The sequence below is a fragment of the Saccostrea echinata genome, unplaced genomic scaffold (genome assembly GCF_033153115.1).
Source record: "Saccostrea echinata isolate AGI-Se365-2 ecotype Australia unplaced genomic scaffold, CSIRO_AGI_Sech_v1 ptg000030l, whole genome shotgun sequence".
In the NCBI taxonomy this organism is placed as follows: Eukaryota; Metazoa; Mollusca; class Bivalvia; order Ostreida; family Ostreidae; genus Saccostrea; species Saccostrea echinata.
Window position 1 is genome coordinate 24,011,869 of NW_026889779.1, and position 25,842 is coordinate 24,037,710.

The following is a 25,842-nucleotide window of genomic DNA, read 5'->3' on the forward strand; positions in this document are numbered from 1 at the left end:
TTCTCATGTCGTAAACTTAACTTCATTAGATCAAGGCACAGGCAATTGTTTCTGTTATATAACACAGACGTATAAAAATATTATACTATGGGTTAAAAATTTATTACACAAATGACTGCCTGTGGATCAGGATGACAGGATTAGGAATAAGAAAGATTATGGCTGAGTTGGAAATGAAAATACTCCCTATTATAAAATTTCAGAAGTACTCTTAGCTTGCAGGAAAATGATACTAGTTACTTAGAGGTGGAAATTTTGATATACCAGTATTTCATAGTGTTAAACCGTTCACGGTAGCTCAGTCGGTAGAGCGCTCGCTTCATGATCGGGAGGTCGTGAGTTCGAATCTCGGCCGCGACTGACCTAAGTCGATAAAAAATGGGTAGCAACTGTTCCTTCGCCATGCGCTCGGCACTTTGAAGTGAAAGTTGCGGGTCCTTCGGATGAGACCTTAAAAACCGAGGCCCCGTGTCATGGCAGGGTTGGCACATTAAAGATCCCTCACTGCTCAATGGCCCTGAGTGCCGTGTAAAGGTCAAAATTTGAAGCCCTTCACCGTTATATGGTGACGTCTCTATATGAGTGAAAAATTCTCAAATGGGACATAAAACAACAAACAATCAATCATAGTGTTAAATCGTAGATACCTTTGTTAGACTTGATGTAGTTTTTGTAAGTCACATCTTGTCATCATGTTTTTCATTCCTAATGGCTTGGATGCTTGTTGGGGTAAATACAGAATGGGTTTCAATGTAAGTATAAAGTTGGACACACCAAGGGGGAGGGAGGGAAGTGTGATGTGATGTGATTTGACTCAATGCAATTCAAGTCTTGTACATATCAGGAGAACAACCTGTCACTCATGCCATTGTTTTTTATACCAATATATAATATATACAGTCGAACTTCAGTACCTCGAACACTGATATCTCGAATACCATGGATATGTTGAAGTGATTTGGAAGCCCCACCACTTATTCTTTAAATATTTTACCATGGATATCTCAAATCCTCAGATATCTAGAAGTTTTTATCTCTGTCCCATTGAGTTTGAGATAACTGCTTTGACGGTATAATTATCTTACAAAACTTATGTAGGGCTATTGTGTAGTAAATTCTCTATGATGTAGAGAATTATAGTGTGATATTACTTCCTGGACCTTTTTTAAAAGGAAATTCATGTATGCTTTTGAAAACAGTATTTTTCACACATGAAATACATTATTTTTACAGAAAAAACGGTTTTGGAAGAACAATGGTGAAAATAAAACAGAATTATAAAAATTAACAGTATATGTACATGTTCAAGGGTTTAAAAGTTAAACATTTTCTGCTGAATTATAATGGTTTTACCAGGTGTATTAGAAATGAAATTGCTTGGAATCTTTTATTGGATATTCAAAGAGTAGAAGGTATTGAATGGAATGAATCCTTACACACCCTGTGTAAGTTCCCTCTTGGGACCATAACATTTTTGTCTAGGCGTTGAGCCCCTGTGAAGTAAAAGGAATCTAAGGTTATATGGTGTGACCATCTTCAAGATCTCTTGTTTGAATAGGTATTCAGAAATGGCAGTTGTGGTTTACTGCCTCATTTGATAAAATTTATAAAAAAAGACAAAGTGGCTCTTTGTACAATTCTTGCTGAGAACTTGATAGTTGTATAGAATCCTTACAGTGAGGTATTGTCTATCAGAAGAGTCTGGGGTGTTGTATGTGGGAAAAGCTGTCAGGAGAGATGATAGATTAAGGGAGGTGATGCTGAAATTACAGGTAAGCATGTTACCTATACAATTACCTTTTACAAGTATGAGGACTTCTCTCAAGAAATACTAGTAATTATTGAAACAAAATTGTTTTGCACAAAGCAAGCTTTCACACTGATGGATTTTTTTTCTTTATTGCTGTGTTTGTATTCTATAAGAATGAGTTATTAATAGTAGCTTAAATATTATGGTTGCATGTATCCATGGTTAATGGACAGTGAGCTTGCTGAAGATCCACCCAAGGAGCTTATTTTTGGAGGGGTTCTGTAGATATGTAGATAGAGTTTTGATAACCTCTTGGCTTTTGTCAGCCTCTGTATAATTACCGTTAACAATTGCAGGGTTAAAACAGTAACCAGTAGGGCATAATGAAAGGAAATCTGGAAGACGTTTAAAGTTTTTTTTGCATTAATGTGTCAGAGAGCGGATGTTCTTTATCCCAGACATCTATGTATTGTTGAGCGATTATTGCAAGAAACTCAGGTGAGTAAAATTTGAATGCATGTAAGAATATCTTTAATGTAGATTTCCATTTTTTGTTTCAATATTTTTAAAGTGCTTTGGAGCAAAACTTCTTTTAATTATTAAACTTAATTGATTTCTGTAAAGCTCAATTTGAATGCATGTAAGAATATCTTTAATGTAGATTCCATTTTTTGTTTCAAATATTTTTCACAGTGCTTTTGGAGCAAAACTTCTCTTAATTTAATTAACTTAATTGATTTCTGTAAAGCTCAATATCATGTATGCATTGAAGAAGACAGTTTTAGTATTTATACTTAATATGGACAGCTCTGTAATTTTTCAGTTATTGAAGTAAAACTTTATTTAGAATTCTGAGTACAATTGATTTTGTGCTAATGAACAGCACGTGAAAAGGGAAAATAGAAATATTTTTGACTTTGAAAAGTAATTTCATGTATAAAATTATCTTCCTTTATTATTAATTGTCCCTTCTTTGAACTCTGTAGTTTTAAACATGATTATTGGCATCCATATTTCTGTCAGCTGTATTTGAAGTCTGTAATGGAGAGATATTTTGATTAAGTATGAGGGTCACCTGAGATTAATTGATCCTCACTGTTGACAAGAGTAACCTGCTTCAGTGTCTGGAGATTGTTAATGACTCATGCACGTGCATGTGTATGCATATCTGTATTGATTAAGTGACAATTGCTCAGGTGTATAGATAATGAGTTCTGGTTGGGGACCGCCTGACCATTAAGTATCCTTTTGTCTCCCTGCCAGATTAATGAGACAGGAATATTTTAGCAGCTGGACCCCTCCCTTCCCACAGGTATATACATTCCTCGCTGTCTGTTTGTGAGCATAGTATTTTGTCTGCTGTGTGTGATACATCAGTTTCAGATGTCAGAGTCCATGATTTATTATAATTTTTGAAATTGAAAGAATTTGACTGCAGTTGGCAAACACGTTGTTTTTGCCCTTTGGGGTGTAATATACTAGAATTTAATCACTATTTCAAAATGATGCATAAACTTGTCTATCATTGAATGGTCATCATTGTTAACTTATATGTATTTACTCAGGCAGTTCATAGATTTGCCATAATGAGTGCTTAATGCATGCTAATTATTGTATTTAAAAAAAATGGTGGTTTGAAATATATTACAAGTTACAAGGAAGGCTGGGACTTCCAATTTACTTCCTTATAATCAAGATTCGATCTTAAATATAACCGTTTAGGTAATGTAATTTTAAGTCATCGAGGGGATTCATAAAAAATTCTTACTGAGATTGCCTTATATCCAAGTTCTTTATGGCTGAGTTTTACGGTAATCACCTTGAAAACAGGCATATATTGCAAAAACTGGGTAAAAGATGGAAAGGGATGTTTTTCTTACTATAAACTCACATGAAGAATAAGTTATTTTTACTGCATGCTTCGTAAAAGATAAGTCACTTTCAGGGGAGGTAAATGTTTTTAGGTAAAAATAATATCAAAGAGATGAAGATAACAAACAGTGATGAATCAAAAAAAAGCTACAAACAATAAAATCTGTGGAGAGGGAATAAAACACAGACCCGTGGAAATTCCAGAAATAGGATCAGGTGCTTAGGTTGAGTATTGGTATGAAATATATCAGTCAAGATACGACCAATTGTTAGGTTGTATTTGCTAACAAGGTCATTATAATGACTGTAGAATTAATAAAATACTGACTTAAATGAGGATGTTGAAATCCCGGTAACATCAGCTTATTTTTCAGTAGCCTGCCCCCCTTTTTTTGCCCTCCCAAACGATCTGAAAGCTCACTGACAAAATATTTTTTTCTTTTTTTTTTGAAATTAGAAGAAAATTCTCAATTTCCAAGGACAAGTGCTTATGGACAGGATCCCCCCCCCCCATAAAGACCCCCAGGCCTTTTTGACAGTTTTCTCATTATTATCTCTCAATGAAATATTAATACAATCCATACCATAAAAATTCATAAATTTAACTAAAACAAAAATTTTATAAAAATTTCTTCCTCACCTTATATATAATTTATACTTAATTTATATTTTATCAATAAAATTTGCTAATACATGTACATGCTTATAGCAAATACGCTTATAATGAATTAATTTATACAGTGATGTGATTTTCATTTCCCATGCCTTTTGAAATATATTGTAAAAATTCTCAATCTCCAAGGACAGGTGCTTAATGACAGGTACCCCCCCCCCCCATCCCCCATGTGCCCCAGATATAGACCCCTGGGTCTTTTTGACTTTTTCTCATATAATTATCTTTCAATGACATATTTATGATAATTCATACCACAAATTCCAAATATTACCTAAAACAAACATTTTATAAAAATTTCTTTCCCACCTGACACAGTAAAACATGCCTATAGTGAATATGCTTATAATGAATTGACACTTACAGGAAAGTGATATTCATTCCCCATGCCTTTAAAAGTATATTGTAAACTGTAAACTTAACGAATATAATGAATTATGCTTATAACAAACAAAATCGTCTGTCCCTGCATGGTACTTAGCTATAAGCATATTTAACTTTATGTATATAATATATCACAGAAGTTGTCATAAATAACAGTAGTTCTTAACATTAAAAATCAACAATTGTGGAATATAAATCTATTAGATCTCAATTTATATGGACTTAAGGCTTCTTTTAATACTGTAAACATAATTATTGTAACTACAGTATTCATATTTTAGCAATCTTTCATTCTGCTTCTTGTACACATTAATGATATGTCATGCAAACACATTCACATATCAAGCTTTAATTTGCTTTAATTTGCTCCAAGTTTACTTATTCATTATTATACTAATCAGCTGATAAGGAAGATTACACTAATTTTTGAGTGTACTTATTTATTAATATTTAAGCATGTTTGCAGTTTACTCCTCTTTGGCTTATTTTCTTCCAAATGGATAAGGAGAGAGAGAGAGAGAGGGAAAGAGAGAGAGAGATGGTTTCTCAATCCCAGCTGTGACCGTTACATATTGAGCTAGGATAAGAAGTCCCATCTGATGCAGTATCTTTGACATCAGATCGTGTACCAGTGATGTTTTTAGCTCTGTTCAGTAGTAGGGTAATTGTCAGCGGTAGATATACAACTGATATATTCCCACAAGGTCAAAGCAGGAGGTGTAAAGGTGCTCAGAAAATATCTTTTACAGGAAATTGTAACCTCTGAATTTCACTCTCTGAATGGAAAAAAACTTCCTTTCAAGATATAGAATTTTAACTAAAATTTGTTATGTATGAGTAAATATCAAAGGTACATTGTAGAAAAAGTTTCCTGTAGAATAATTATTGCACCTTCTCAATTCACCATTCAAGGTCAGGTACCTACCAGTGTGTAATAATTACTTTGAAGGAAAACCTTGCTACGGGACACCCAGTTCATCGTTTTGTTTACATTTGTCCGCATGCACCGTGTGCTGCATGTCCTGAATTCCAGGAAGTAACATGTGGGAAAATCTAGTATTAACACAGAGTGATACATTAATTTATTGCATGTTATTTATAATTTGATCATGCTGCATATTTTAGTTTATAAAAGTCAAACATCATGGACTCTAAAGCTTTAATTATTACAATAAGGTAACTCACTGACAGGTAGTTAATATAATTTGAGATTAACATCGAGACTGAAAGGGGTTGAATCCTATTCTCTGAATGTCAACTGCATCCATCCACACAGCACATTGTCATCCATCACTAATTTTCTATCATTTTCATAAAATCAGTACTGGCCCCATTTTCTTCCTTTTAGCGTATAGTACTTATAGTTACCTCTGTAGAGAAGTTCAAATTAATAAATTATAAAGTTTTGAACACAATATTCATAATGTGTACAACAATGATATGACCAAATCACTGTTCTCAATATTGACCTTCAACCTTTTGTACTCATGCAGACTGAAAGACCAGCATCCAAAGGTCAAATGCCCCTCTGTATTGTGTTCATTACTTTGGTATGGACACATGATGCAGGTTTCAGATGCTACACCCTCCTGCAGCTAATGTGTGATTCTGAGCCAGCCAGGTTACCTCATAATCATTGTTTTAAAATGTCTTGTTACAGTGAAAACTGTCTAATCCGACACCTGTGCAATCCGTCACACTGTGGATTCCGACGATAAATTTCGTTCCCATTTTACTATTTTCGTTTTATTTTTCACACTGTGTAATCCGACTTCCTGTCTAATCCGACACAAAATTTGTCTCCCAGTGTATGTCAGATTAGACAGGTTTCACTGTACTTATAATAAGGACATGATATCACCTTTTGCAAAACAAAAGTATTTTTTTTCTGTAAATGTTGAACCTCATTTTGCAGCTCTTTCCTCTACAACTGATAGCTAGTCAGCTCTTCCTTTAAAATGTTTTATCCTTCAAAATGAGAGGTTTGAGTTGCTAGGGTCTGGAAAAAAGAAAAAAAAACAGCTCATGTCATTTTGTCAGGCGTGTATTAAGGTTGGATGCTCTTAGCCCCTTCCCTCCCCCTCCAAAAAAAAAAAAAAAAACACAGTCCATGACCCACTGGGGACCTTGGCATTACCCGGCTTATAGCACCCCCTCAAGTGCAAAATCCTGGATCCATGTCTGATGGTTATATCCTATTCTTTTTTTTTAAATAAATAATGTTCACATCACATTAGTTATGTACTACATTAATAAATTTTAAAAATGCATTCACTTAGCCTCATTGATTTTGAATTTTATAAATATTAACTATATTCAACTTATGTACTGGAAAAATATCAGCTTGCATCAGCTGTTTGCATAAATTGTGCAATTTTGTGTCATGTACCTTAACAATTAAGTGCTTAATATATTTAATTTAAAATTGTAAACAGATGATGAAGGAATCTATTACACGGTGTAAAACAGATTATGTCAGAAAGTCAAACATCACAGAACATAAATAGATCTGCCACAGGGATCAGTAACAATTAAAAACAGATAACAATTCCATTCAATGTTTTCTCTTTCTCTATGATCTCAGATGCAGATGCAGAGGAAGAAATGCACAAACATCTCTCAATAGGATGACCAGGCTTTTATTTTGCTTAATTTACCAATCCTGTGAGGTAGGTACCTACATTTTTCAAGTTTTTGAGAGGAAAGTTATAAAATTTTAAAAACTTGACCTAATTGTTGTCTGAGATTGGAGGAAATTTAATCCACAAAAGTGCTCAATCTTTTACTGTAGGAGAACTCTTTTATTCAGACTTAATTAACCATATTTGCCTTAGAAGCAACAGGTAGAAATGATGCATGGGGATGGCAATACATGTATTATGTTAACAATTGAAATTTAGAGAAAGAAATTTTTTTGGTAGGCAAGTACAGGTTTTGCATATTTTAAGAACTTTATTTTCTATGAATTAAACTATTTTTTATTAGAAAATTCATTCAATATACTACATTTATAAAAATAACAAAATGTTAATTTTGTTTATATGCTATGTAGTATATATTTCAAACAAGTGACAATGACTTTTCCACAGGTTTACTGGGTGCATGTCAGATTACAACTAGTACTCACAAGCAAATCAGATCGCACGTTACTAAGTACTGGCGAGTCGTGCATTGTTCGCGTTCAAATTTTGAGAAAAGATTAACTGGATGTGAAATATTGTAAATGTGAAATTTAAAGTGTTAATTGTCTTCTCAAGTTTTATTTTAGTGTTGACAGTTTCCTCCTAGCTATTGATTTGTAATTGAGGAAATATTGTTTCTATTTGTTTTAGCAGGAAGTTTAGTCTCCATTTAAAAGGGAAATAAGGTTTAGAATCCGCAATGTTCCGAAATCTAATGGACAACCCTAAGTTCAGTCACCTCCAAGACCAAGGTAATTTTAATTTTTTATCATTAAATGTGAGAAATATCTTAAACAATGTAAAATTATTGAGCAGATTCACAAGATTACATTATAACACCCATCTGACAAAATTTACTTAATGCAGAATGGATGATTTGTATTTCAATAAAATAAAAACTCCAAATAGCTGTCATTTGCTGGGATAAAATCTTTTGCATAGTATTCTTTAGATAAATTGTGAGATTTGAGATCCTTTTTACATTGATTTATACATGCAATGAATTTTTAGTAGAGGTTTTTTTTTCTGATTAGAAAGAAAAATCATTTTAGCTTACAGAGTAGTGTTTACAGTCTTGCTTGTGTATGACTATATTACCCCAATACTATGTAACATAGCTTTACTATTGTCAATAAATTATTGAAAAACTTTTTTCAAAACTATTTTCAAAAAAAAAAAAAAAAAAAAAAAAAAAAAAAAAAAAAAAACTTAAAACAAAAATAAAAAAGAAAAATCAATACAAGTCCACACAATAAGCACTTTAAATTTCCTCTTCACAAACTGATTAGATTTTCCTTGTTACTTGATTATGTTTTTGGTGCAAATTTTAATAGTGATTTCTACAAATCTTATGTTTCAGCAAGACTTTTTTAAATATATTTTTTTCTTTTTTCAATATTGTACATGTAAAGTACATAAGTAAAAATGGCAGTACTCTAGTTTTTTTAGGACTTAATTTTAACTACTATGGAAACTGATTGCTTCAGTCTGGTAAATGTTTGTCCGTTGTGAAATTATTTGTTTTATCTTGTCTTCATTTATTTGATTCAGTGTACAGTTCTCTCTCAACTTAGTGAAGTTTTAAAGAGACAATTTCTCTTCATGAATTATTAAAGCATTACAGTAAACGTATAAAATATATAAAGTATAACAAAGCTAAATCATCCATCCCTGGCATTTTGTTATAAGCTTGTTTTACTGTATTCAATTAATCTGCAGTGTAATCAAATGCAACAACAAACTTTCTGTAGGACTTGCCAGCAAAACCCAAAGTAAAGAACTGGCAGACAGACAGACAAGACTGACTAACCAGGCCAATAAACCAGGACTGTCGAGACTGGAGGAAGATAATCCAGCGGTAAGTTTTAGGTAGAAACAACTGCAAATCTGATATTATTTTAGACAATCGAAGGTGCAACACAATGCTGATCTTAGCTATATATTCTTATTCATGTGTATTATTTTTAGAGGAATATTCATATAAAAAAATACTGGTCAGGAGACATTCTTTTGTGTATATCAGTTCTTTTCATACATTTAGTTTATATATTCAAGATGTTAGTGTTGAAATCAACAGCGTCCCCCCCTCCCCCCTACAAATCATCACATATTTAACAAAATTCTTTTAGTATCAATTTTAGATAATGAAAATTTTCACTACACAAAAGAGTTCAGTCGATGTAATTTATAGAGAGAAAAACTTTGAATCAGGAGGGATTTAGAAATAATTGCTTCATTAAGAGTAGTCTTCAGAAGTTATCCCTCTTTGTCCATGAATTTCTCACACGAGAGAGCCGATTATTGACTCCCTAGTTTCAAACAAACTTTGATGATGTTGATTTTGAAATGATTAAATTTGACCTACACAACTTAAGAGTGTTGTTTTGTATGAGGTAATTACAGTGCAGGCTGCAGGGACCATTTTCTGTTATTTTGTTAGATCATAAAAATGTATTTAATCTGCTTAATGCCTTAAAACTATCTTGTACACATGTATTTAGAATTTGAAATTGCAATGCTGAAATTTGATATATCTGCTTCCTTTAGCATTATTTACACAAAACTTCCAGTAGCATTGATCTTATTAATTCAGCATAGGCTCAGCATAGTTATCATGCTTAGCATTCGATCAATCAACAAACTCCTAGTGTAAGCAAACATTAATATCAGCAGCCTACAAGGCTTGGCATTTGAAAAAGAAACCAACATTACTGCTGTAAAAGAAGAGGGTTATGTAATGCATGTAAGCAGCATTTGATACAAGTAACTTGATATAATGATAACGACATTTGTAGACTAGTAATGTTCAACTATCATCTGCATATGGTGTTTATGTCTCCCAACTTATTTGATACTCAGAAGCGTGCTCTTTTGAACCAAGGCAGGCTACTGACAATTAAATTGATGTTACAGGGATTTCAACAACCTCATTTAAAATCAACATTTCATAAATTCCATGGTCCATGGTAATGGGTCCATCATAATGACCCTGTTAGCAAATAAAACCTATCTTCGGGCATATTTTGACAGACATATATCATACCAATTGCAAGAAGTTTGTAATTATAATAAATTTGACTAAAAATTAATACATCTACCTGATAAATCACTTAAAGCTCACAGTGGTTGACCTGATTCAATCTCTGTAATTTCCAGGGGTCCATGTTTATGCCCTGTTCACAGATTTGTATTGTTTGTAGAGTTTTGGGATCGATCACTGTTCCTTCACCTATTTCATTTACAGGGTTGTTCATAAATAATGCTTGATTGACATTACACTTAAGCATAATTCATCAATGTACATCTGCAGATTCAAAATGATTTATTCCAAGCATGAAATTGATTAAGACATATAAATGTAATGATTAACATGTAATTTTAGTGTAACATGACCTGTATCAGAACTAATTAATAGCCAGTGTTCACTATGTTGAAGCTACTTGCTGAATGCTGAACTGAAAACAGTTCATTTTTGTGAAGTAACTAATGACAACAGAATATGTAAACTCAACAGATAACACAAAGGATTTTATAAATTCCAAAATAAACTATAATAACCGGAGATATTTGTAAAGGAAACACAAAAAGGTCATCATTTAGGGTTGAATATATATTTACTGTAGCTTAATTTGTGGAATAGATCGATTTTAAGATTACTTCAGACAGACATCTGAACTATTGATCATTGGGGTGACAGATTTTCTATGATAGATCAGGATCATTCAAAAACATACAGATATCAATGTTTGATATGGTTTAAAGCTTCTAACACCTGGTATTTCATGCCTTGTCACATAGCTATTTATTTATTGGATGCTTTTCTGTGAACCACTAATTAATGTGTGATTTGGAATGTGTTTAATTAAATTATTTTTTGACTATGTCAATTCTTACACTTAATTATGTCATAGTAAGTTTGAACCTGCATTTGATGTAATTGTGGGAGACTTTGATAAATTCGATTTGGGCAGAGGATATTAATTGCAATGCTATGAAGATTTACGAAATTATAATTCGATAAATAAACCTGGAGAGTTTAGATGAATCAGTATGTTAAGGATTAAAGCTTTTCAAGAAACTGTGAGTAAAACTTTATATGTGTTATCTCCCTTGAAACATTTCATTCATGCACCTCTCTCTCTTTCAATGCAAATAACTTTTGCTTTCATGGTATAAAATTCTGTTCACTTATCCAATGGCAATCAAATCATAACCAATTCAATTAATTTCTAAAATTTTATAGATTGAAAAATAAAAAGAAGGATTATTACCTCTGCATCCAATAGACCTTAATAATTTAATCAAACATAGCTTTTGAACATCTTGACTATAACAGCAAATTTTGAAAAATAATTAAAACACTGTGGGTTTAGCTTCATTTCTTGTGGGTAATGTAATGAATTTGGGTTATTTAATGAATATTGTTCCAGGTGATCTGATATTCAGTTTGTAGAGGTGTATGAAGATAGACAAGTTCTTATCAGGGTTTAGGTAAAATCATAACAGGAGTGGCTTCCCCTTGGAAGGAACAAACAGATTGACAGATGGCGATTTTAATCCAAACTTTACAGAAATCCAGGCTTTACCTTGATTAAACAATTCATTAACTCAATCTCTGTAATCTTAGAGCAGGCAGAATTCCAGATGGTCCTGGGACACACAGCTTCTATGGTTTACTTAATAAATTGTAATTAAAAAATCTGAATTTGGAAAGTATAACAGGTTGCATGTAATGGAATTATAGGTATATTATCTATAGATTATTTATCTCCTTGTTACATTTTATATTTTTTTTATCTTCTTTCTGCATAACATCAGCATAATGACCAGAAACACTTCAAGAGCTGCCAATAATTTTCCTATTATTCACTTAGTCAGCCTCACCCCTAGGGGACTGTTAGAGCTAGTTAATAAACATTCAGGTTCTGTAAATCACAGGACCCAGTAGATCACCAAAGGAATGCACATCTAGTAATCTGTCAGAACAAATCAATAATTGTCCCCAGGTACACTGATCTCAAATTTTAATTTCCCTGTCATAATCTGCATCCTCTCTTTAGTTGATATTCAGGATCAAAGTTGAGCAGGAAAAAAATAATACACTGCATCTTCTTGTCTTTTAACAGGTATAGGTCCCATCTTTTGTAGACTCACCTGTGACCTGTAATAAATGTTACAAACTGTCTTTGTATATGAGTTTGTGTATTCATGTTTAATTTATTCTACTAGACAAAGGTTAAATGAGCTGATACCCCAGGGAGAATAAGATAAAGTGATCCATTTTGTCAGTATGTTTGTCTGTATGCGACCACACAATAACTATAAGACTCTCGGCTTAACAGATGTAACTTTCTATGTGATGTCTCTATTTTTCCGTGAGAGATCAATACTAGTGAGTGCTCTGTGGAAAGTCCCTGATGGATATTGATCTAAGACTCCTCACCAATCAATACAGAGATCACGGTCTATAGCTTCTCTCTGCTTTGTGTTGGAGTCTGGAGCCTGAGTATGTTCAGATCTGTGAGTATAATCCCGGTTTTAATTTTTTCTCATTCATTGCACCACTGCATTACTTGATTTTATGAATTACTTGCTCTCCCATGCAGGCACCGTATTTTCTTCAGTAGCCTGGAATGTAGTCCTTGGATTGTTTTGATCCGACTTGAAATTAATGCTATTATGGTGTAAGTCTGGCAGATTTAGTTGACTAAGCCCCTGTCTGAGGCCATGTTTGGATAATCAGATAGATAACTCTGATGGACTGGTCCAATCTCTGTGTATCACAATCCAGATAGCATCACTAAACAGTCTGTGTATGATGTAAGGTCATATTTATGGATTACATCAGTATAGGCTAACATAGGTCAGTGTATTTAATGGTGATGCCATCATAAACTAGGTTTCCATCATTAGACTCAGCTTTTCTGGTAAAAATTTGTAATCTAAGGGGGAGTGTGTTTTAAAGGGACATAACTCCTCCAAACATTACAATTCAAGAATTATCACTGCCGTATCTGTTTGCAGATGAAAAGTTCTTTCTTTTGTTTTGTATGCACCGTCACATCAGTAAACAACTGATATAATCTAAGGACATTTGCAATAATTGTTCCTGCCTTAAGGTAGACAATACATTACATTTTTAGAAAAAGACTTAACCGTGTATTAGGCATTGTAAATGGAAGACACTGTCTAATGGCTTTTGGAGACAGAAACTTTATATGTAGGTCAGAGTTTAGCAGTACATAGGTTAATCACATTGTACAAACTGGTACCCATTCTCCTGGTAAGGACAGACCATTGTAATGCCCAGTATGGTGTCGTCTTCAACTGGACATCAGTTTAATGTTTTAATATGACATGTATCTGACCTAAAAGCAGCTGGTACTGGTCAAGGTTCCTCTTTATGTCCAGTACCAGTGACCAGAAACTCCTATCTGCTGGGGGCATAGGCCAGCCCCGTTTTGTAAACACCTGTGGTAGACAATGTTATTGTTTATGTTTACATACTGAAATACGGAGCCTTTTAAAATTCCAGAGGTTGATGTATATGGGTTGAACTGCTATATTGAATTAGCTAAGGATATTGTTATTTTAGCATTTGTATGGCATTTTGTTGTCTTTCCATTGGCCTAAAGTTTTTTTCATTAATTTAAAAACTATAAGTTAACGTTATTCCTTAAAACAAACCATTTGTTTAATGAGAAGTTGATCTAGGACATCATAGATAGATTTCCTGCAAAGGAAATAAATAAGATTTTAATGAACATGTAAAATATTTTAGCGTCAGCTTAGGCTGTTACGAGTTTTACATATGGTGAATTTCCTTAATACATGTAGGCATATAAGGAATTCAATTTTTTCTCACTGATTATAATCTCAGGTGCAGAAATCTTACCTGAGGAAAGAACCACACCTAGGACTCCACAAATATCTGTTGTCATTAAAAATTGATATAATCTGTGATAAAATCATTTATTGTCATGGTAATAGAAATGTCTCTCAGGGACAATATATTTGTAAAGGTACTTGTCGAGTTGTCACAGTTGGATGTAGAACTGGCAAATAATAGTTTTCATTTTAGAATTCATTCTCATAAGGCAAAAATATATATTTTTAAAGCTGTACGTAGACATGCTGTAAAAATGTTCATTTGTTTTTTTTTCCTTTCCACCCCCACCCATGCCCACCCCCTCCAAATCCCAACCACCACCATTTAAAAGAAGAAATAATCAAGATACTTAAAAAAAGTGTATCTGTAACAATCATTCCTATATATTGAACATTAATCACTACATTGAAGAACTACATATATCAGTAAAGTAAAGCTTGGACACTGGAGATTCACTGTGATGTCATCTCCTGCAGGTATCTAAGCACTAGTTTACAAATTGTTACATGTAAGAAGTCATTTTATGTCAACAGATGCAACATGACTAGCATACCTAGATCTCATAGAAATGGAATGTGCCATAAGATAAATGTAATGTAAGTAAGAACATGGACCGGTCCTTGCACAGGTAAGTGTAGCATGGCCCATGGCCAGTTTATCTCTGGGCATCATTAGAAGTCTTAACACCAATGACACAGTACCAAACTAGAACAGACAGAGGCCCATTCACTTCTGACAAACAGACCATGGCACGAATTGTAGGAATTCACCGGACTGTGACCGGACCAATGCTTCAGCCACTACAATGATTATGTATGCATGTATACTTACAATCCTTCACTGCTCAGTTGTGATGGTAATTTGAAGGCAGAAATTGCTCGTAAAATTCAGTGAGTGCATGCAGCTGATGTTCTTCTAAGGAGATTGTGTGGAATTTTTATATTATTTGGAGAGTTGACAAGAAGAATGTAAAAGAGCATACCAGAAAAAAGTTTTCCTTTTGGAGCTAAGGATGATTTGATGTGGATATAATGGATTTTAAATGGTGGACAAGTTTTAATTAAATTCTGATTGTAGAAGGAATGTCAACATTGGGCAATCTGTTGTAAACACACAAATCATCCCTTACCATGGAAGGCAGCAGTACACAAAAGAAATCCCGGAATCCATTCAAGTTTTCATTAAGCACTTCATCACTAAAACCTAGTCCAAACCCTCCGAAGCCCGATCCATCAGCAGCCTCCATTCTGCGGCCTCGGAAACTCCTCAGCAATGACAATTCAAAGAATCGTTGGTCCTTATCTCCTATTGGTTCAAGTCTGCTTCCCAATGACCAAGCAGGTAGTGAGTCTAAGCTTCATAGTCTCAGTCAGTATGAGACCAGTACTGGGATAAAGTATTCAGCCCAGCCTATTATAGGTCGACATCACAGAGAAAATGGTGTCCTTCATCATGAGGAAGAGAGAGGGAGACGGATCTATGATAGACCTCGCTCCCAGGTATACCCCTCCTCACCACTCTCACCCTCACCTCAGGATTCTCTGTATGACACACCAAAAGCACCACCCCCCCTGCCACACCCATCCTCACCTAGAACCCCACCCTCATCAGAGGGAACACCAAAGTCTGCCAGTTTACCTTCACCTTTGACCCCAAAGGAAAGGGACCTTAACCAGAACTATCCTACAAAGGGGTCAGATGACAATGTCAAAGAAGTGCAGGAAATTAAACTCTCAGTGGCAAGGTCACTAGGACCTTCTGATGTTGGGTCAAGTTCTACAGGGTCAGTTGAGGATGAAGCTGATAGTGGTAAGACAGAAGTGACCTCCCCTGTTCGCCCCCCTAGGAGGACCAGCAGTTCTTCCAGTGCTAGCAAGAAGCCTCTATCTGTTGTTCGTCAAGGTTCAGAGGAACCTCAGACTACTGAGGGAGGGGCAGAAACCAAAGAACCACGGCAATGGAAACCTCGGCCCCCCATAATAATCCCACTTGATCCAGTTACAGTGGTGAGTTCATACAATGATATATAATGGTGAGGCAAAGATTTATGCTGGTCTAGAATTTTTAGCATTTAGTTTTAAGTTGCCTTAGAGTTTCACATGCATGTTACTCATTTAAGGGAAAAAAGGTGACAATATTTCTGAATGCTATAATTGAGATTTTTGAAGCGATGACAATGGTGACAATTTGACTATTTGATGACCAAAACAAAAGTCTTATTATCTTTTAATGACATTGAATCTAAAGAGATTCTGGAGGTCTGATTTTCTTGACAAGTTACAGATTTTTACTTATCTATTTTTTAATCATCTCATTTGCAATAAAGATTGTCTGAGTAGATAAAAAAAAATACTGGAGGCTTTCATTTAACAATCTCAGACAGGTTTGGATTACTATGTCAAATAACCATTCAAGTTTTTATTGGGGAGATGATTATGATGGACTTATATCAGTTATTTAAAATTTTTGGTATACTTTTAAGTTCTGAATTAAAATTGTTAGATTTTTGTTGTTGTACAAATTGCAGTGTGTAAAATGAATGATACACTAGCTGAGTGCTTACAATTTTTAGTCTATGGTGTGTCACAGAGCATAGCTGCATGCATTTTTTTTTTTTTTTTTTTTGAAAAAATATGCATTGAAATGACACTTATAGGCATTTTCCAGGTGTGAATCAGTGTTAATTAGAGATTAACATCATAAAGCTATTGGTCACTACTGACCAGTTCAGTATCTGTCATTAGTGACACACTGTAATCAGGGCATTGACAGATTATAGGGAGCCTTACGTCCAGACGTAATGTCTTCTGTGGTTATTTCTGTAAGAATATTTCTCTGGTCCATCAAGTTTGACAGCTTTACACTTATTGGTCATTAACTGAATATCAGTGACCCATTTACAGGAGAAAATTTCATATCACACCCCCTGGTCCTTAATAGCATGATATCATTATATATTAACATAATATGTTAATAATGTGCATAATTTTCCCCAGTAATATCTTTTTTTCAAATAAAAAAAATATCACAAAAAATAAAGATATTCAAAGTTTTGCTAAATCACAATGCCATTTATGCATAAATACTGTCAAAAGTTGCTTTAAAAAGTTGATTTTCACATGCTAATAATATTAATGAATGTTTTTCTTAATATGGTAATTCATGAGAATTGACATAACTTGCTCGTATTAACATACAATTTATGAATGAAGTTTTGTATCAGATATCACTCAGTGTTTAAAAAATGTCAGTTTGATATAAAAATTCCACAAAAGGAACTTGATCGTTTGAATGTGAAGGTGACTTTGGGACATTCTACGCTCTCAGCACCCTTGAACATCATATTACAGGATTGCCAAACCAGGGTATATCGCAATTGCTAAAATTTTTTGATAATGGAAAAACATTATACATGTACCTGGTAATTTCAACTATATAACAAGGATTCTAATTTTTGCATTGTCTCTCACAATAATACAAATAAAAGTAGATAAGATATATAAATAATAAGTAAGTGTAATATATGATTTAGCAACAGTCTAAGTAAACAATGAGTGATAAAAAGAAAAATATATACAGTGAAATATATAAATTAGATGGTATATGGAAAAAATAAAGATAAAATCAAGAATATAAGTAATAAGACATCTATCTGATGCATGGCAACTTGGTGAAATGACTGCCCCGGTTGTTTTGTATAGTGGGATTGACCAGTGACATTTTTATGTATGATCTCCTATAGCACCACTGTAATTACAGAACACACTGTATTGTCTGGTTAATGCCGGGAGTGGACGTTTAATGGGGACCAGTACTTGTGTAAAACTAGAACAACTGGTCCCCTTTCTCTGGAATGTACAGTAGAATGATAGTAAACAAGTCATATCATGGCTGTAGGTGGTCCTTGGTGTCAAGTACATAGTATTGGGTTTTTATGGTTGCCATATGCAAAAACAGTACAGTATCGCTCCATATAAGGATGAAATAAACAGCATAAATATGTTTATTTTCAAATTTTTGTCTGTGAAAATGTCAAAATTATCAATTCATATACCAAAAATGGTTATCTTTAATGACGATGTTTTTCTTTTTTTCTGTTTCATTTCAAAAACCTAATAAAAACTTTGCCTTTACTACATCGGAAGATATGATGCAATGGAAAATCCCCATGCTATTTTACATTAAATATCCTTATGTGCAGAAAAGCTAGATTTTTTTTTTTTTTGCTCAAAGAAATAGGTTTGCCATTATATAGCAAAACAGCCAGTGGGTGACATTTTAATGAATCCCATAAAGGTCAAAGGTTGTCCTCAAATGACATCAAAATCTTTTGAAGTTGAACTCAGTAGGGGGGTCTTTTTATTTGAAGTGGTAAATATGTTCATATTGTGAAAATGAATACTGAATTTTTCATCATCTAAAGATTCAAAAATTCAATATTAAAGGTAACAAAAAATAAATGTTATAGAAAGTTTAGCATGTGTCAGGTGCAAGGTCAGCCAATGGGAAGAAAAATCTACAACATTGTACAGGCATAGATACCACAGTGTAACATGTACATCAGAGGAGAGATTCCTACACTGGGTGTCAACCAAATTACAATATGGAGAAATATAGAGATAGCCTGATTTATTTTATACATTTTTACAGGATGATGATGACTTTATTGGTTTTGCTACGCTCCCAGATCAAGTTCACAGAAAAGCAGTTAAACGTGGATTTGAGTTCTGTCTGATGGTTGTGGGTAAGAATCATAATTTATATAACATTAACAGAATATAATTTTTAAAATAAGAATGCATTGTGTTTTGCAGACATCATCAGTTCATTGCCATACAGATAGTGTACTGGTGGGATCACCCTTTCTCACCTTTGTTTCTTCTTGCCTATAGCTATCAGTCACCTCTCCATAAGCTTTTGATTCCTATACAGTTATTGCCCTCCCTGTCAATGGTTCCTACTACTGCTGCCCTCTCTGTCAATGGTTCCTACCACTGTTGTCCTCTCTGTCAATGGTTCCTAACTACTGCTGCCCTCTCTGTCAGTGGTTCCTACCACTGCTGCCCTCTCTGTCAATGGTTCCTACCACTGCTGCCCTCTCTGTCAATGGTTCCTACCACTGCTGCCCTCCCTGTCAATGGTTCCTACCACTGCTGCCCTCTCTGTCAATGGTTCCTACCACTGCTGCCCTCTCTGTCAATGGTTCCTACCACTGCTGCCCTGTCTGTCAATGGTTCCTACCATTCTTGCCCTCTCTGTCAATGGTTCCTACCATTGTTACCCTCTCTGTCAATGGTTCCTACCACTGCTGCCCTGTCTGTCAATGGTTCCTACCACTGCTGCCCTGTCTGTCAATGGTTCCCACCACTGCTGCCCTCTTTGTCAATGGTTCCTACCACTGCTGCCCTCCCTGTCAATGGTTCCTACCACTGCTGCCCTGTCTGTCAATGGTTCCTACCACTGCTGCCCTGTCTGTCAATGGTTCCTACCACTGCTGCCCTCCCTGTCAATGGTTCCTACCACTGCTGCCCTGTCTGTCAATGTTTCCTACCACTGTTACCTTCTCTGTCAATGGTTCCTACCACTGCTATCCTCCCTGTCAATGGTTCCTACCACTGCTGCGCTCTCTGTCAATGGTCCCTATCACTATTGCCCTCTCTGTCAATGGTTCCTACCACTGTTACCTTCTCTGTCAATGGTTCCCACCACTGCTGCCCTCCCTGTCAATGGTTTCTACCACTGCTGCCCTCCCTGTCAATGGTTCCTACCACTGTTGTCCTCTCTGTCAATGGTTCCTACCACTGTTGTCCTCTCTGTCAATGATTCCACCATTGTTGTCCTCTCTGTCAATGGTCCCTACCACTGTTGCCCTCTCTGTCAATAGTTTCATTATTGTTGCCCTTTCTGTCAATGGTACCTACCACTGTTGCCCTTTCTGTCAATGGTACCTATCACTGTTGTCCTCTCTGTCAATGGTTCCTACCACTGTTGTCCTCTCTGTCAATGATTCTACCATTGTTGCCCTCTCTGTCAATGGTTCCTACCACTGTTGCCCTCTCTGTCAATGGTCCCTATCACTGTTGCCCTCTCTGGCAATGGTCCCTACCACTGTTGCCCTCTCTGTCAATGGTCCCTACCACTGTTGCCCTCTCTGTCAATGGTTCCTACCACTGTTGCCCTTTCTGTCAACATTTTTTCATTATGCTTGTTCACATTTTTTCATTATGCTTGTTCCCACACTTTGCTGCCTTTATCCATCTCTTTTGCCCAAATGTTCTTGCACCTTTGTTAACAAAAAGTGAGTGGTCTCAACAGTACACCAAGCATATGTAAGTCTGTGTTTAGTGTTTGACTTTCCTGACCAACATATTATTTTGTTTTGTAGGAGAAACAGGGCTTGGCAAATCTACCCTGATCAACAGTTTGTTTCTCACAGACTTGTACAAAAACAGGGAGCTTCCCATCCATAGATTAGGTAAGATAATAAAGCTTCTTGTAGATATACTGGGTGTGTCAGAAAGCTCCCCTACAAATATAGGGCTACTGCTGTAGATGTTTTGAATAAATGCAAGATTGCTTAATCAGAAGAAAAACACACCTTTTCTTCTGTCTAAGATTATTTTGTAGAGTACTTGAATATTCTATGAGGGAACATTTGTATGTAATTAAAGATACATGTAAATAGCAGCTAGAAAGGATGGGAAAAACATGCATCCATGTACCATAAAATATTGCTGGGTTTTCTGATCTGTCCAGTTCTTATTTTGACATAAATATAAAAACTTTACTCTTAACAAAGATGAATCATTCCTGAGTATTCCTCCATGTAGAGTTATTTTTGCACAACACTGAAAACTATTTCTCAAATATCACTCAGTGTTTTGTAACAGCTGATATCCTTGTTGAGCCTTGTAACACCTGATATCCTGGTTGAGCTTTTAAATCTGTTTGGACATTGAAACAGTTGATATTCAGACTGAGCATTGCCACAGCTGATGTCCTACTTGATCATTGTAACTGCTGATATCCTAGTTGAACATTGAAACAGCTGATATTCTAGTCGAGCATTGTAACAGCTAATTTTAAGATTTGTAAAGCTGATATCCTGGTCCACTGCTACATCTTGTATATGTAGTTGGTGATATCCTTGTTAAAATATCTGATATTATATGTTAGGTATTTTATTAAGCACTGTAATACTCAATATCTTCTTAAGGCTTTGTAGCTAATATCCTCTTTGTTGTTTTGAACATATTTTATTGACAATGTGTCAAAGGGATTGGACACAAGTTCTAAAAACTTAGATAGTCCTCTCCCACAGCTGATATCCTCTTTGTTACAACTGTTATTCTGGTTTCATAACAGCTGATATCCTCATTGTTACAAATGTTATTCTGGTTTATCTTTGTAACATCTGATATCCTCTTTTTTACACCTGTTATTTCAGTTGTGCTTTGTAACAACTGATATCCTCTTTGTTACAACTGTTATTCTGGTTGAGCTTCATAACATCTTATATCCTCTTTGTTACACCTGTTATTGTGGTTGAGCTTTGTAACAGCTGATATCCTCTTTGTTACACCTGTTATTCTGGTTGTGCTTTGTAACAGCTGATATCCTCTTTGTTACAGCTGTTGTTCTGATTAAGTATGGTAACAGGTGATATTCTGTTTATAATTGTAACAGCTGATATCCTTGGTATACTTTGTAACATCTGATATCTGGTTAATTGCAGACAATCCTAATCAGACTTTGGACATTGAGAAGAGACAGTTAGACATTGAGGAGAGAGGGGTCAAAGTTCGCCTGTCAGTGGTTGATACCCCCGGCTTCAGTGATGCTTTAGATGGGGATGAAGCGTAAGCATTGTTTATACTTTATGTAGTTCCACAAGACATTAAATACTTGCTCTATTATTTAGGAGATTTGCCCTGTTATGACACACTAAGACATACTCTGTTTGATGTAGCATATCAAACTTTTTCCATAAACAAGTTAGTAAGTTCAAATTATCCCAAAAAGACAAAAACATTTTTCTACTGATATGACATTAACAGGTTTTCTTGATTTGAAAAACAGAATTAAAAAAATTAAATGAACTTTTGATTTCACAGATGGAAACCAATCATTGACTATGTTGACCGGCAGTTTGAGCAGTTTTACCAGGCAGAGAGTGGCGTCAACAGGAAAAACATCCAGGATAGTCGGGTACACTGCTGTCTGTATTTCATATCTCCATACGGACATGGGTAAGTTCACAAAATTAAAAACTTTCATCTTATCTTGACCATTTTGTTAATATTGCTTCCTCTGTTAAAATTTGCATGACCTTCCAAATAAATTGTACCCAAAGTTCTGTGATGTTATTGTTTTCCCAAACTGTAAAAAATTAAATTTTTTGTAACCTTTGCTATTTTTGAATCCCTGTATCATTAGGTTGAAGCCTTTAGATATATTTATGATGAAGAAGCTGCATCATAAAGTTAACATAATACCTCTCATCGCCAAGTCAGACACACTAACACCAAAGGAAAAAGCAAATATCAAGTCCAAGGTAACAATACAGGAATTTGTAAAAAGAATTAAATGACCATATCCTTTATCCTTTTTTTGCCCCTTGTCTTATTTTTTGTATGAAATACCTTATTTTTTTTCTGCTTGAAGATCTTGGAGCAAATAGAACAGAATGAGATTGACATTTATCAATTCCCAGAGTGCGATAGTGACGAAGATGATGAGTTCAAGGAGCAAGATAAGGCTCTGAAGGTTTGTCCTATTAAAGATTATAGGTCAAGGTCATTATGGAAAGTAGGTCAAATGAATATCAAATGCATAGGCCTACTAATTAGTGAATATATCCTTTCAGGCAGCCATACCATTTGCTGTTGTGGGTAGCAACACAGTAGTGGAGGTAGCAGGTAAAAAGGTCAGAGGTCGAATGTACCAGTGGGGAATCGTAGAAGGTCAGTCTCTTAGTCTTAGCAATCTGTTGGAAAATTTGTCCTTAACTGATGAAACTAGTTTTGTATGATATATCTGTATTCCTGCTTTCAGTGGACAATCCTGCCCATTGTGATTTTGTTAGACTACGACAAATGTTAATAAGGTAGAGTGCTCCTTCCTAAATGGCCATATTTTCACTTATTCTGTCTTCCTCAGTGACTGAGAGTTGATTGACAATTTGTTCAATGTTTTTAGCACCCACATGCAGGATTTAAAAGATATAACCTCAGACAAACATTATGAGAATTACCGAGCAGAACATTTAGCCTCTCAGATGAAACACTCCACTAGGGAAAGAACGTGAGTACTAGATCAGTGGTTAGGACAAAAGAGAGCTTATGATGGATAGATTTATAAAATATACCACAGTGTATAAGACAAATAACCACCTTCAAAATATCAAAATATATCTAGTTTTTATTGGGAGTTATTTTCTTGTTTTTTAAATCATTCAAGTCTGCAACAAGTGATTACTTGGTTAAATATCAAAAGTAACAGTTTGTAGCCTGTGTTAATTGGTTTTAATTTCACATTTTATAGGAAACTTAAGAGAGAATCTATGATAAACTTAGGACAGCTAGAGGACACAGACAATCTGATAGCACAGAAGGATGCAGAGGTCAGTAGGGGTTGTATTAGTCTTTGTAGAAATAAAACTACGAAATATAAACCTTATACATCAGCAGTAGCTTGTACCAGTTATGGCCTCCCTTTGTAAACTTACAGTCCTACTATGATAAATAAATCTTTTGCATCAGCTCAAGAAACAGATAATTAAGTGGTTTTTTTTTTTAATTTGCTCTGATGAGAGATAAAATCAAACTTTCTTTCATAATTTAAATGACTTTTTGGGTATAATTCTACCTCACCATAACAAATTAAAGTACATGTATAAAGAGTTTTATTGTCTCAATGTGTAGAGTTGCAATAGTGGTCACACTTTAAAGTATTTTCATAATTTTTTTTTTTTTTGAAAACTAAAGTGTGTACTTAAATAAAAATAAATATACGTATATTTATCAATATTTTTTCAATGCACTTCCATTTGATAAATTATTTTTAAAAAAATCAAAAAAAAAGGAAAAGAGCGCAAACTGGCTTCCTGATATAGAAAGATAGGTCTATATTAAGGGAGAGAGGGAAGTATTTTAGTGAAATCAATGGCGAGGAAAATAAGAGGCCTGAAATAAGGCAAACAAATTAAAATATCCTACAGAGAAAATACATATTTAACATATGCAGGTGCTTCTAAAACATTTATTATGCAGCTATATATGATTAACTATACATGTATTTTGTAGATACAACGAATGCAGGAGATGTTGGCTAAAATGCAGGCACAGCTACAGACAAACCCACGGACTGCTGTCAATGGTACTTAACATGCTACAGTGACTCAATAAAGTATATCAAAGAGGAATAGCTCCATTATTTATATGACAGTAATTTTTGTCCCTAACAACATTCAGTGGACTAAGAACAACATTGGAGCCACAAGCAAAGGGAAGTAATTCTGTGACATACAAAAAAAACATTCCAAATGCGTTTGTCATCCTTAAAATCATTATAAAGATATCTGTAGAAGGACTGATTTACTTTCCAATACGTATATTTTAATCTTCCTGGACAGCTAGTGGACCTGTGAAGTTGGGACTTGTTGGAATTTTGTGTATTGTAGAAACTGTGACAGTCCTGTATGTAAACCTGTAAAATATACACTGTATGTCAGGACATTCGTCTTCCTACTGTCATCTAATGTATATGTAATTCAAGATGTTTACATTAATAATTTACTTATTGGTAAATAAATATTTATATGACTTATAAAGCAATCCATTAATTTTTGAGTTGTCTCTGTCTATTCAAACTTGGTTTGTGAGCATGCCTGCAAAAGTAAGAGAAAAAGAAAGAAAGAGAGCAAGAGGGTAGGCTGGGAGGGTACCAGGGCAGTACCAGAGGAAGCCCACGCCCACCCATTCACACACACACATTTTTGTTGCAGTATGGTCAAACTCTTCCACAAAATTGTATTTAAAATAAAATTTTGGTCCAGACCCTCCTCTCCTGTAAAAGGATTTTCAAAAGTGTGGGCAGTTGTTTTTTTTCTTTTGTTTTTTTTTTTCTTTTTTCTTCTTCTTTTTTTTTTTTGGCTTGTCAAATATCCTCCCTCCCATTACAGGCCTTGAGAGAGAGAGAGAGAGAGAGATAAAAGATAAAAAAAATATAAATGTTTTGACAAATTTTAGTCAGGACACTTAATTGCAGTACATTCTTAGGTCTGTAGCAATGGTTTTAAAAGGGGAGGGGAGGGGCAACCTCCCCCCAAAAATCTTAAAAACCTAAACTGTCCAAATCCTGGAATTTGCCAGTGCCCAAACTTACTTCAAGAAAAAGTGTGTGTGGGAGAGGGGGGGGGGGGGGGCAAACAGCAACTAAATGAAAATTTACTTCAGCAGAATACTATACTCAGAAAAAAAGGGGGGCATTTTGCGGGCCTGCTTTTAAGTTGTCTCAATCAGTGTTATGTTACATGTGTCTTTATTTCTTTTACACATATAATATTATATGTTTGATGATATACACGTGTCAA

General features: G+C 34.7%; 1 protein-coding gene and 1 long non-coding RNA gene across 3 annotated transcripts; both read left to right on the forward strand.

Moving 5' to 3' along the window:
* The first annotated feature begins 1,695 nt into the window (after positions 1 to 1,695).
* Positions 1,696 to 7,839, forward strand: LOC133197563 (uncharacterized). Its single transcript, XR_009722431.1, has 4 exons — positions 1,696 to 1,772; positions 2,107 to 2,248; positions 7,264 to 7,348; positions 7,769 to 7,839. It is a non-coding gene; the product is annotated as an uncharacterized LOC133197563 (long non-coding RNA).
* A 167-nt stretch (positions 7,840 to 8,006) lies between these two features.
* LOC133197562 (septin-5-like) lies at positions 8,007 to 25,084 on the forward strand. 2 transcript variants are annotated; one of them, XM_061333660.1, is made up of 13 exons: positions 8,007 to 8,112; positions 9,112 to 9,218; positions 18,900 to 18,993; positions 20,635 to 20,724; positions 21,985 to 22,108; positions 22,364 to 22,498; positions 22,686 to 22,803; positions 22,914 to 23,015; positions 23,116 to 23,212; positions 23,304 to 23,355; positions 23,448 to 23,552; positions 23,793 to 23,871; positions 24,554 to 25,084. In XM_061333660.1, exons 1-13 carry the CDS (start codon positions 8,061 to 8,063, stop codon positions 24,632 to 24,634), a joined length of 1,236 nt encoding a protein of 411 aa, XP_061189644.1. In that variant the 5' UTR covers positions 8,007 to 8,060; the 3' UTR covers positions 24,635 to 25,084. The 2 variants fall into 2 exon arrangements, with proteins under 2 accessions (XP_061189644.1, XP_061189643.1); XM_061333659.1 differs by lacking the exons at positions 8,007 to 8,112; positions 9,112 to 9,218 and adding an exon at positions 14,813 to 16,255.
* Positions 25,085 to 25,842: the final 758 nt, after the last annotated feature.